This window comes from Branchiostoma belcheri, unplaced genomic scaffold, assembly GCF_001625305.1.
Source record: "Branchiostoma belcheri isolate BF01 breed outbred unplaced genomic scaffold, Haploidv18h27 scaffold33, whole genome shotgun sequence".
In the NCBI taxonomy this organism is placed as follows: domain Eukaryota; kingdom Metazoa; phylum Chordata; class Leptocardii; order Amphioxiformes; family Branchiostomatidae; genus Branchiostoma; species Branchiostoma belcheri.
Genome location: NW_017803943.1, coordinates 2,825,188 through 2,837,944, shown reverse-complemented (window position 1 = coordinate 2,837,944; position 12,757 = coordinate 2,825,188). Strand labels below are relative to the sequence as shown.

Sequence of the window (12,757 nt, the reverse complement as noted above, 5' to 3'; positions counted from 1 at the left end):
GCAAGAGCAGATCCATACATAGGATTGCAAAGAAGAAAGGACAATGTATCAAGACTGCGACAGAATCCACATGTTAACATTGCACATATTGCAAGAACAGGAAAAATCAACACCATCAACAGCATAATAAAATGGACCAGTGTTGCTGTGTACTGTGTATAATGCTGTGTACTGTGTATAATTTGTTTGCACTTATTGTCCAAGAAAGAAAGTTTGAATCTATAATGCGTCACTTTTACAGCAGTATCACATCAATATGGCAATTCTGACACATGCAATTGATGGTGGAATTTTTCCCTAGTACAGTGTAGCAAAAAAAAAGAAACATCTACAAGATTCACTAAAAGAAAGAAATGCAATCAATACATGCTGACAACTTACAAAACCAAAACAACGACAAACTTCTTCTAACTTAAGAAGTTACAAAAAACAACACAATGACTACTTAATACTAATATCAGACACAACATAATACATTTCACAACTTATTTGATACAGTTTAGATAGAGAATTTACATGACTACAATACAATTCAATACAGTACATTACAACTGCAAAGGCAAACACAACAAACACTGAATCTGATCAAGAAACAAAACCTGACAAACAAAATATGATTAAATTATATAGTGTACAAGCAAAATAACAAGACAAGACAACACTGCACAATCCTCAAAACAATTTACATTTTACAATGTACAGTTCACCTTCCAAAAATGATAACACCTTCAGTACTTACCTATGTCGGGTTTGATAAAGTTGATTGTCTGGAACAGCATGGAGGAGGAGTTGACCATGACGTAGTACGTGTCGTGGAAGGGGTCTGCGCAGTCGTGGAACGGGATCTGACAGCTGTTCTCTGACGTCAGATTACACGACTGCCACTCCGTCCTGGAGGAAAAAAAATTGAGTAGTTGTAACGTCAACCCACAGAACAGAGTGCATCAGAGTGCAAGCCCGTCTAAGATGGGGAACAACAGACGATAAACCGGATAGTGAGTGGGGTAAAAATTCAAAAGTAAATTTCAAAAGTAAAAATTTATGTACAGTTGTTAAATGATTCAAGTACAATTTCAATATTCAATATTCTATTTTAAGAATCGACCTGGCAGAAGTACATTCACATCTGGTTCTGAATTGTGTCAAGTTTGGGAGTAAAGAAAATCAAGTACAGTTGTTTAATGACTAAGTACAATTTCAATTTTCAATTTTATTTTAAAAATCGACCTGACAGAAGTACATGTATGTACATCTGAATTGTGTCAAGTTCAGGGCCTTATACATTAAACAAGACTAGTAAGATTGGGAATGGCTAACAATATTATACCCTATCATGAAAGTTTATCTGCATTGGTAGCTACAAAAAAAATACATGTTTAAAGTTTAAAATTTTGTTCCAACACAAAAGACTGTTCTCAGCAAGAGCTTTTGACCAGTCACTCTGGTTTTCTTCAATAGACTGACCCAGTGATCATGAGACTTACCACATTGCTTCTCTGAAGTGTGACGTTAACATTTCAGAGAAGCTATGTGACAAGTATATCACTGGAGCCCTAGGTGAGAGCAATCTCTATACCCTGTCTATTGGATAGTCAAGAGAGACATCTAGTGACTTGGACATGATCTGCAGAAGAACTAGTTTAGGTGGAGTCTACAGTTAAGCATAGTCAAGTCTGCTGAGTTTCCTGAACTGCACGTTCACACAGATTGTCTTCTGCACTTTGCTTTCAAAGCACTAGGTGTCTCTCCTTACCCACTGCCAGTCTAGAGTATGGTACTTACTCGTTGGGGCACCTGTCCTGTGCCTTCTTGCTTAACTTGAACAGTGCGCTGTATGTTTGGTTGGGCTGGTTTCTCCATGTACAGGTTATCGCCGACCCTGAATGAGCTTCGTTACACACAGTGCACTCCAGTCCAAAATCAGCAGAATCTGTATGAAAAAAAAAATAGCACCCAAATACATGAATTCTGGCCAGATACATCAATTTTACACTTTTCACATATTACTTCATGACGAAAATTGTCTTCTTCTTTTGGTTCTGGTAGCCACTTTCAGCCTGTTGAGTGTTACCATATGTTACCATATCAGTTTTAAAAGAATTTGGTTCGATTGCCAAAATTAATGTTTACCGGTAGTACACGTCATTTTACGATACCTCGCAAGGGGATGAAGCGGATAAGTAACTAATTAAGTATTTTACGATATACAGTTACAAGGGCCCTATTCTTTTTCATTGCTATATGTATACATTGTAGTCTATATGTAATTGTTCTGGGATTTAGCAAAATATAATTATCACACTTGCATCTAGATCTAAACAGGCAACGTTACGAAGAAAGAAGCATATAAGAGAAACTCACCAAATTGTGCTGATGACAAGCCCATGTGCAGGAAAAGCACCATGGGAAATAGTGCCAGGGCGACCCCTGACCTCCACTGGGAACCCATTCTCACGCCTGATTGGACGACTGGTTACCGGGAGATTTGTGAAGTTCTAATCTGCAGCTCAGAGATTTACATCACGGTTTACCTGCAAAACAGGAAGGAGCCGTGGTGAGCACTGTGGGGATTCTGTGGTTATAACAAACAGCAAAGTAATCCTACAGCCAACCACAGTACAACATCATTATCACATTCAATGGTCAGTCAAAAATGGCATAGCTGGAAATGTACAATGTACAGTAAAACTACAATACATACATGGACAATATGGGAACTTTCCACATCTTATGAGTGACGCATAGGCAGTAGAATTGACAATGCATGAACAATACTTAAAAAGACCATCAGAGGAACTAGATACCCTATTAGTTACAGTCTAGTTGGGATGGGATTGGACACTTATATATATATATATTAATAAAAGCTGATAGCTCTATGCTTCAGGGAGCTTTACATGTAGGTGTCAAACCTCTACACATAAAACAACCCCAGAAACTTATCAAAAAGGGTGGGGAAGACCTGGCATGCTTGGCTGGAAACGCACGCTTTGGCGAAGCCGCATCGCACCAGTAGCTATCGGAAAATAAAGCGCTGTGGTTCACCCCAATACATGTATGTGGTCTGCAGCTTTTCTCTGCGAACCCTTTAAAACTTAAAGGTCCTTTTCTCTCACTGGGAGCCCTTTAAACATCCACGCTCATCAGTATTGCAGAGAAACCTCAGTCTGAAGTACCCACAGGAGGCCTGGGCTACTTGATAAGCCTGAAGTGTACAAAAGCTTTTCAACTCACACGGACCATTATCCAATACCATGAAGATATTGAACCAGGGAAGAGGTGATGAAAGGCAAGGGCACACGGTAATGTCACCCTCCCATTCACCACATGACAACCGTGTGATGTGATAGAACATGGATCAGTGCATCTAACCTTCCCTCATGCACAATTTGACTCGGATTTCTCTCCCCACCACACCTGAGAGAAAACACCTGGCTGTGTTTTGTCAACTTTTTACTCCATTAACCAGAACCGTCAAGTGTGATGGAGCGAACACGGCAGACCAAAGATGCCGTTCTGTCCTCAAACATTCGTAACATCCTAAATTCTTACACATACATACTCTTACTGTAACGCTAATACAAATCATCTAATACATCAATGGTGTCCACCAATTCTTCTACATCTACAGTAGTCAGAGGTTTATTTTCAAGGTAGATCTTTTGTACAAATGGCAAGCTATCAAACTGGAATGTTCTACATGTACCTTGAAACATTTGTAAAATTCTAAATTCTTAAACTTCTAAATACATTGATGTTATCCACCAATTCTTCTTCATATCCACTAGAGGTTTGTTAAAGTGGTTTTTAGGTAGATCTAATGTACAAGTGACAGGCTATCAAGTTGGAATGTAAGCTGACAGAATGGATGATTACAGTGTTAGTGTACTTCACATACTTGCTCTTGAGGCTGAAATCCCTTTAGCGACCAGAGCATAACACTCCAGCAGGCAGGGGCGCCACACAAAGGCCCACCAGTGTGTGCTCTGTCACTCACTTACCCCCGCCACCCCACTGGCTTCTTAGAAGGTCCGCGTGAGTTAGAGCCTTAAAAAACGGAGACGACTTGACCTCAGCTGACCTCGTCTGGCTGGTGCACTATGGGTAGCTGTGAGATATGGGACTTCCTACAATTTCAAACATTACATCAAATTGATATAATTTTTGTTTGTCTCTACAGATGATTACGAAAATGCCAAACCCCACTGAAAAGTTTTACACATATTTACTAGGGCCAATAACATCCTTTCTAAACATAAAGGAGAATGTGTAATGTAGCTTAAGCCTGGTTGAGACTTGAAAAAATTACGCTCGGTCCCCCAAGACCATGTACTGTCCATTAATCCAGCTCAACTCCAACGTATCCGATTGTTAAACTAATCCGGGGAAGCCGGGAGGCATACTGAAGAGAGTGGGATGTGTGTGAGGGGAACACGGAATCGCTCCAAGAAATTGGCGCTGTGGATTGGGAAGAATTCAACTCGGAGCGTGGGTTGAAATTCCACGAAACTAAGACATTCTTGGGGGAATGAAATATTTTCAACTTCAACAGTTCAAGGGATTTAAGAAAAGTTACGCAACAAAAAAAATGGGTTTGGACATCTAGAGCAAATTGTGACATACACATGTACATGTACGTGAACAGGTTTGATTTTCACGCCTGTTTAAACCCTAGACCTTTCCACAAGACACTTTGATCTTAGTCGTTAGGGGCAACTGCCGCTACAAAGAGCAGCGCGGTGACATTTGGAAAGGTGGAGCACCTTTAACAATAAGACAACATTTCCAGCATTGCAAAACTCTCCACCCTTAGGCAGCCCCTTTGCACTAGATGGTGATCGCTAGGCAACAGATATGGGATCAAAATTGGAATTGTATAACTTCAAATTATTCTAAAACTGGAATATGAGGCACAATTTTGCAATTGTGGGAGAAGGATTTTTAAGACATTAAAATCTGTTAATTATCTATAGATTTCTTTGAAATTTGAATGATCTGACAAATTTTTGGCTGCTTATCAGTTACTCATCAGTCAAAGCCTCTAGTGAGATGGGGGTGTTAAATAGAAGTGCATTTTGTCTCAGCGTAGGCTGTACCTTTTACTACCGGGGTATTGCACGTACAAATGTATGTTGTAAGTACCTAAGTCTCAAAGCAAATTTCAAACAGTGCCAGTAAAAGGACTTCAAGGCTTGGCAGTTTGTTGAGCAAAGGTGTGTTCAGGGGACTGCATCCCACTAGCTTTATGCCTGGATAAACCACTTAGGAGGATTTTCCAGCCCCCATATACATGTACATACACAAAATGTATATGGTTACAAGTGACTGACAGGGCTCAAAATCCTTTTTCTGCGTACTTGCCCTAGCTGGTACAGGTAACATCAAAAATTACCTGCACCGGAAAAATGCTTCCTGCACCATTTAGAATTTACTGGTCAGAAGGATGGATGAAACTGTCCAGAAAACATTTCTTTGAGACCAATCATAGGTGGTAACAGTCAAGACAGCAAAATAAAAATAAGATTATACAGATACAGTTTTACTGGTACTAACCTGCATACATGTATATGCAGCTGGTATCTTGAGCCCTTTGTGGGGAATGCCTAGAATCCAGGACAAGCCAATTTTCTACTGAAATAGCACAATTACCTACATGCGTACCCCAAATTATCTGGTAATGCTGATATTAATGAGGTCATATTTGTATCATGAAGGATACTGTCCTCTGCTACATGTACATGTTTTCTGTAAACACCTGTAACTCTGGTGCCAACACGAAAACTTTTCCTACAACAATAAACTGTGATTCACGTAAATAGAGGACTCAATTTCACAGTAGGGGGAAAAGACACCTTCGCTGTGTTTTAAATTCTGGGTGGGCACACAGGGTGTATTACTGGTAGAAAATCTGTAATGTTTGAGAGATAACACACCAACTTCACATGCGTGCGGCATGACAGCAACTGGTTATATTACACTAAACGACCTGTAACACCTAACCATTGATGAAATGCCCCACATTGTAACAGTGTTCGGGCAATATCTGAAGAAAGTTTTCCAAATTGCTGAACTTAAAAACTGCAGGAAACAGAAAAGGTTCAAGCCCTGAGTACAGTGTCATGCACCACACGACCCCACAGAGCAACACAAAATGATACAGGAAACATCATCCCATCCAAGACAGGAACTTAACCGTACCAAAGCTTTTAGTGTCAGATTGAAGGCTACGCTCTTTCCTCCATATCCATTTTACATCTGAAGAGTTTACCCATCAAAGCGCATCTTCTGGACAACCCAACGTGTAACCTTTCTCAACTTTAAATGTGGGAAGAGACTAGCAAAAAGCTTTTAAGCCGCAGAGGAAGCAACATGGGGATACTGAATGGCAACAACGTTCAACATTTGAAAATAATTTTTGTTGAGTGCTACAAGTGTAGATATTGTCCGTAGAAAAAGAAAGGTAAAGGTCCCATTATAAAACTTTTTGAGGCTGTAGGGGCAGTGGGTTGTTAAACCACTGTGTCCTGGTATTGGTATTTGAAGACGGAGCCCATCCCTCTCCTCCCACCACCATTTTACACCTGGGTAGAGTGAGTAAAGTCAATGATTGTAAAATGCCTTTTCCAATGTCTAGCCTGGAATGCCAGGAATCAAACCCACAACCTCTCAGTCTCATGTTTGCTATATCTTCTGGCTACAAAGCCACTTGATGCCACATCACTTCTGTCTATAGTGTATGGAGAATACAAGGACTATATGGTACAATGCACAAAACACTTATCCAAAATGTGTCCATCCTCCTCCATGATGCTACCACACAACTTAACTTACCTTATAAAAGGTTCAATACACATTGTAAACAGTTTGGAAATGTACTCACAGGTCTGCCTTCAGTCAACATTTTCTACACCTACACCTTGCCGAAGGCTTTTTCCAATTGACAGAAATAATGTACATGTTTGTACTGGGTCTCATACGGAGCATAATGTAATCAGTGTCTGCATGTGTGGGTGGTTCCATCAGAGAGTGGTCTGCCCACGTCAGCGTTTCCATGCCTCTGGCGATATGACATTACATCTAAAACACACAACTCTGCATGTACAATCTAACATCTATTGACTGCCACAACCTTACTCATAACTGCCGCCTTTCATGTGAGGAAGTACAGTGTATTCTAGAACTATTATACATAAAATAAAAGCGATTGGTCATTAATTAAAGGGCAGTTATACTGGCTATACAGATACAGAAACAGAATTATCCTGATGAATTTTATTTCTGTGTAACCCCTGTGTTGGAAATTGGAATAAAGTTCAACTTTTACCATAAAATAAAAGCATTTTCATCTCCTAATCAAGAAATTGCTTTTGCCATTTTAGTTTTATAGCAACGTTCAATCTCTCACGGTACAGTGCTACAGAAATTAGACAAAGAAAAGCTGGTGTGCTTTCAATATTCATTGCCAAAAACGACATTAGCCCTCAAGGATGAACATGAATTGTACATGCAGTCAAGTCGTTAATTGTGGGGTTCATAAAAAAGCAATCCCGAATAGTCCCAGAGCCCCCATAAAGAGCAATAAAATACAGCGCATCCGGGAAGATACGTTCCCCATGACAATGAGACAGACAACCTTCCTCCAAGCCTGCTGCCCTACCCAGTAAATAGTACCAATTTGCTACCAAACAGCTACCTTAGCAGGCTGAAGGTTAAGAATATAATCTTATATCATTTCACCATAAATAAAGAAAGCACAACAGCACTAATAATTCTAAAATCTACCAAGCTCAGTCTTCTCCTGAATACCACTACGAAAACAATTCTATGCTTTACCACTGAATAACAATCAACGTACACATACACCGGGATTATACATGTGCGAAAACTGCTTTGAACTTCACACAACATTGTAATCAAATTTCAAAAGGACTGCAAATGACAAATTCTTACCAGTCAGTTACTGAGCAGTCTTCAAAACCTTCTACCGCCTGTATAAGCTACGTACTTGGATTACCCGATACATTTGAATACCTGCCATGACATTGTGTAAAAACTCCTTTTAAATTCACACAACATTGTAATTGGATTACAAAAGGACTGCAAATGACAAATTCTTACCATTTCAGTTACTGAGCAGTCTTCAATACCTTCTACCGCCTGACTACAAGCTACATACATGTACATACTCCAAGGATTACCGGGTACATTTGAATACCTGTTGTTTCCATGGCTGATGCGTGCGTGTACACGTATGATGGATCATTTTCCAGGAACTACTCGGAAAAACGTGCTACGGACGGACGAAACTGCTTAGCCTGACGATGTCATATGTATCAGGATTACCCTCATTGATTAATAGCCAACAGAGAGTCTTGCAAACCAGCAACATCACAATACATCTACCTAACATCACTGATCAATCGTGATGATTTAGAAGTTATATTGGAACTAGCAGTGCTCTTGCTATGATTTCCGGCACGAAATAAAAGCACCGGTACAATGTATTTTGTGGGAACTGTACATCTGAGACAATTTCTCGTAAACGATACTATATGTTACACGTTCTAAAAGTAAGAATACATACGTAGTTCTCTCTTTTCATTCTGATGGGGTACTCAACCGATTCACTACAATATAGGAAACACAATGGAAGCTTTGGCTGAGGAAGACAGCACTTACCGTACCGTGCAGTTTGCAAGCTCCGAGTCGCAAGCCAAGCTGCCACCTGAGCTTTTTATTCTCCCGCTACCTGCCTAAGCTATATGTACCTGTTCAAAGGGTCCAGATGACGCAAGCAGCCGCTCCGAGTTTGGTTGCGCTAGCGACGAAATGATCCTATGTTGCCCATATAAGGCATCGGTGCATGCATCTTTTACATAACCATGCCTACGAGGCAAGGTCCCCGGTTTCGTCACTGAGGCAGAGACAGAGCTGCATTTCCATAATGTATTTGCACACCGGAGTCATGTGGATCATGCTGGGTACACATATGACACACACATTCACCTTGTACTGTTGTAATACAGGAAACGACACAGGCAAATATCCTCTAGATGATGGAATATCTCGTACACACGGAAGCTCCTGTTTTCTACATTTTGCATGTGACAATAGGTGTGGTACACAGGGCTAGAAATTCATTTTTGGGAATACTGGTGCACCGAACCCAAGAAATTGGGTGTGCACCATATAAAATGAAGTACCGGTAAGTAGAATGTTAGCAAAAACTAGTAATGTTTCATTTTGAAAAAAAAAATGCTACATCAAAGATTTTCTTACTATTCTGACACTTAAATGTCAAGAATATGCTGTATACTACATGTACTATACATTTAACATCTTTACATGAATATGGAAATATTTGGGTGCACTAGTACTGGTACCCCCACCAAACAAAATTGGGTACACAGCTCCAATTTTTGGTGCACTAAGGTTTTTTGAGCCCTGGGTACATATGTAAAGACACTGATGCATAAAACAAGGCAGTTCTTCACTGAGCCCAGGTTCCTCATGGGCCTCCTTAGCTGACTGCATAGAAGATCACACGATAGCAATTATCGAATACTACAGGGAGCTGTAATAGACTTTCCCGCTGAAACAAGAAAGCGTTTTCTGACTTCAAATGTTAGGGTGAGCCTGGGACTCATTCATAGGAATAATACATGCTATTTGATTTTGATGGGTGACTGCATAGTCACATGTACATGTATTTCTAATCTCTTACATTGAAATTTGGTTGTACAAGTGATATTAGAAGCAAAATTTTATTAATCTCCTTTGTATGCCGGTAAACATACAGTTTATCTACCTGACATTCATTTGTTAAAGCCATTGCCATTGCAACAATCATCTAGCCTGCGGGTTTTCAGGTAATCTTGGTTGTGCAAGTGATATTGGCAGCAACATTTTGGTAATATCCTTTCCCTTGTATTGCCGGTGAACATACATTTGTACAGTAACTGTTTACCTTATCTGACGTTCAATCGTTAAACTCAAAGTGAATTGCAACATTTATCGAGCCTGCTGGTTTTTAATGTAACCTTAGGCCACACCAATTTAATTTCTTGGTTAACGGATTTTTCTATAAAAATAATGGAGCGGGCGGGCGAAAAAAAAAAAAACAAGGCCTAGGCATCCTATTATGGCCCAAAATGGTACGATAGGAGCCATGAAGTAAGCACACCAGGCTGGTTCAAAATTTAAACAATGAATTTTGAACTTTTAATGGTAGCACTGCATTGATAGATGGAATGACTGTAACAAGGTAGTAAGAAAAGGACTGTTTTCAACTGTTCAGGGCAAAATATGAGCATTTTGCAGTTGATTCTGAATTTTTATTTTTATTTGCAAATCAGAAAAAAATGAAGAGGCGAATCCGTTAACCAAGAAATTAAATTGGTGTGGCCTTAGGGCCCATCGTCATAGGAGATTATGCGTTTAGGTGTGAAACAATGATGAACACTGTACCCAATGACGCACTTCTTCGCCTTTATTTCAGTTGGTTGGCGATCCCTGGTGACCAACATCAAGCCTGCAAAACTTTGTAATGGAGGTTTGCCAAGTGCTAAAAACATCTTGCTACAATTTGCACAACAGTTACGTACATGGCCTGGCATGGTCTAAAAGCAGGCACAAATCCTGGCACACAAGTTTCAGTCGCTAATGTTCAAAACTGGATTTTTTCTAACCTTTAACAAACAAGTTTAAGCCGCCAATGTTCAAAACTGGATATTTTCTAACCTTTCAAAGGAAACTGTGAAGCTCAGATTTCTTCCTCCAAGCTCCTTGCTGACGCAAGCAATGAAGGCTGAGATGGCAGCAAGAAAATTCCCAGAAGTTCAACTCAGACCACTTTAGCATGTTAGTACATCGATGTAGTTTGCCTTGGTGGGTTAGTTCAAACTGTTAACATGAAGCACTCAGCAGTTGGCAAGTATTTTCCCTGTTGGCTAGAGGGTGGGAGCAAATTGCTTCCAGAAACCATTACATGAGTGGGCCTATAGGTGGCAATGACTTTGGAACAATGTACAATACCACCTGCCGAGAATTACGTAGTTGGTAGTTGTCAGCAGGAAGGCCTCCGGCTGTGAAAAAAAATTTCCTGAGAAAAAAAGTTACTCTGCTCTTACTGGATGTCAAGAACCACTGCGTCATTCGTGACTCATCAAATATGCAGGAAGTTCCTTACTGAAATTCAGCGAAAATGGTCATCCCTACAGTTGGAAGTCTCATTGGGGAACTTTTTTGGTTTTTACAAGTATCAACATTATACACGTACATACATGTAGATGTAGAGTTGATACAGAAAAAAGTGCTGTACTTACAATATGACTTTTGTGATAGCTTTACATGTAGTTATGCAGAAACATATTAAGATTAATGTTATCAAATACCTTTTATACATAAATCAATTATATGAGCACATCTTGTTGACAGCAGATAGCCAGTGGCAAGAAATGGGGGGGTTTAAAAAGTGCATCTTGCCCCCATTTCAAGAACACATGTCTCCCTTTCACGTGCCTTTATCACACACCTGTTTTCATCAACACAAAGTTGACAATAAAATGACATAACCAAAACATTGCATCAATGACAGTCTCTGTAAATTTGTGTGAAGAATACTTAATGCCTATATGATATCATAAACTGGTACTTAAGCATATTTTGAAGTTTACTCCAACAAAAAACTTTTAACTGATCAGAGACTTCAGGAGAAGCATATCTTACAACACAAACATCTTGGAAGCCAATGTTATAGTAGCATAATCTACATAAACATCTTGGAAACCAATGTTATTGTGTGTCTGAAGGCTGTACGTAATATAATTACACACCTACACCTACGACAGCGGCGTTCCAGACAAATTTGTTTTCGTACAGAAACTGGATGATCAGCTTTCCCGTCCGGCGACGAACCAATCGCAATTACAGGTGTCGACCTTTCAAAATACGCAATTTGTCACTAATTCATCATGTGGTAGAGAGCTAGTCCAACAAGTCTTATTAATGAAAATGGCGCTGCCTTTACCACTGAGAAAATGAGCCATGATAGATGAGATTGATGATAATCCTGAAAATGACTTCTTTATTAAAACGCTTTCTTCGAAATCTGTTGTTTCATGAATAGGTTTGGTACTTTCTGAGAAGACCAGACTGCAAACCCTAAGTAACAGGTAGATTACATGTATGAACTCTACAATAAATACAAAATCCCTCCACTTCACTCTAATCTGTTCAAGTATGTTTGATTCACCACTTTCTAAGATCATACTCGTAAACATACATTATGCAACAGGTAGAATGAACTATACAATGACTTTAATGACTGTGCTTCCGTGTTCTTTCAGGTTTGACAATCAACGTGATTCCAACTGATTTTCTGAGTACGATTAATGACATGTTAAATAAAAGATCACAGTGAGTGCTGTCCTAAACCTCCAATCACGATTGACATTATTTTCTTCATCCTAAAATCACCACCATATTCTACCTTTTCCCAACCCACTGCCCCTACAGCCTTACAAAAGCCAATTGACCGTACAGTTACAGTTATCTATGTGACCTTAAAGCTGTAACATTGTGTAAACAGAGATTTTACAGTTGAGATAACATACTATTTCAGGACCCATAATGTGATGATGGCATGTAATGGGATATATCAAATTTTAAATGATAGTGATCAACCACCACAACACACATCTGTGTTGTGTCCAGCTGACATATACATCCTCCCACTACCACGTAATGCTATGTCATT

The 12,757-nt window shown here is 39.6% G+C and overlaps 1 protein-coding gene across 2 annotated transcripts in view; it reads right to left on the bottom strand.

Annotated features, from left to right (window-relative positions):
• LOC109475267 (receptor-type tyrosine-protein phosphatase delta-like) overlaps positions 1-12,757 on the bottom strand; it is a 33,823-nt gene that overhangs the window by 11,916 nt on the left and 9,150 nt on the right. For both annotated transcript variants that reach the window (XM_019775865.1, XM_019775866.1), the window contains exons 2-4: positions 2,362-2,531; positions 1,783-1,930; positions 740-891 (exon numbers count right to left, since the gene is read on the bottom strand). In XM_019775865.1, the coding sequence (XP_019631424.1) occupies positions 740-891; positions 1,783-1,930; positions 2,362-2,449 (388 nt within the window). In that variant the 5' untranslated portion in view covers positions 2,450-2,531. The remainder of the gene's footprint in view (positions 1-739; positions 892-1,782; positions 1,931-2,361; positions 2,532-12,757) is intronic.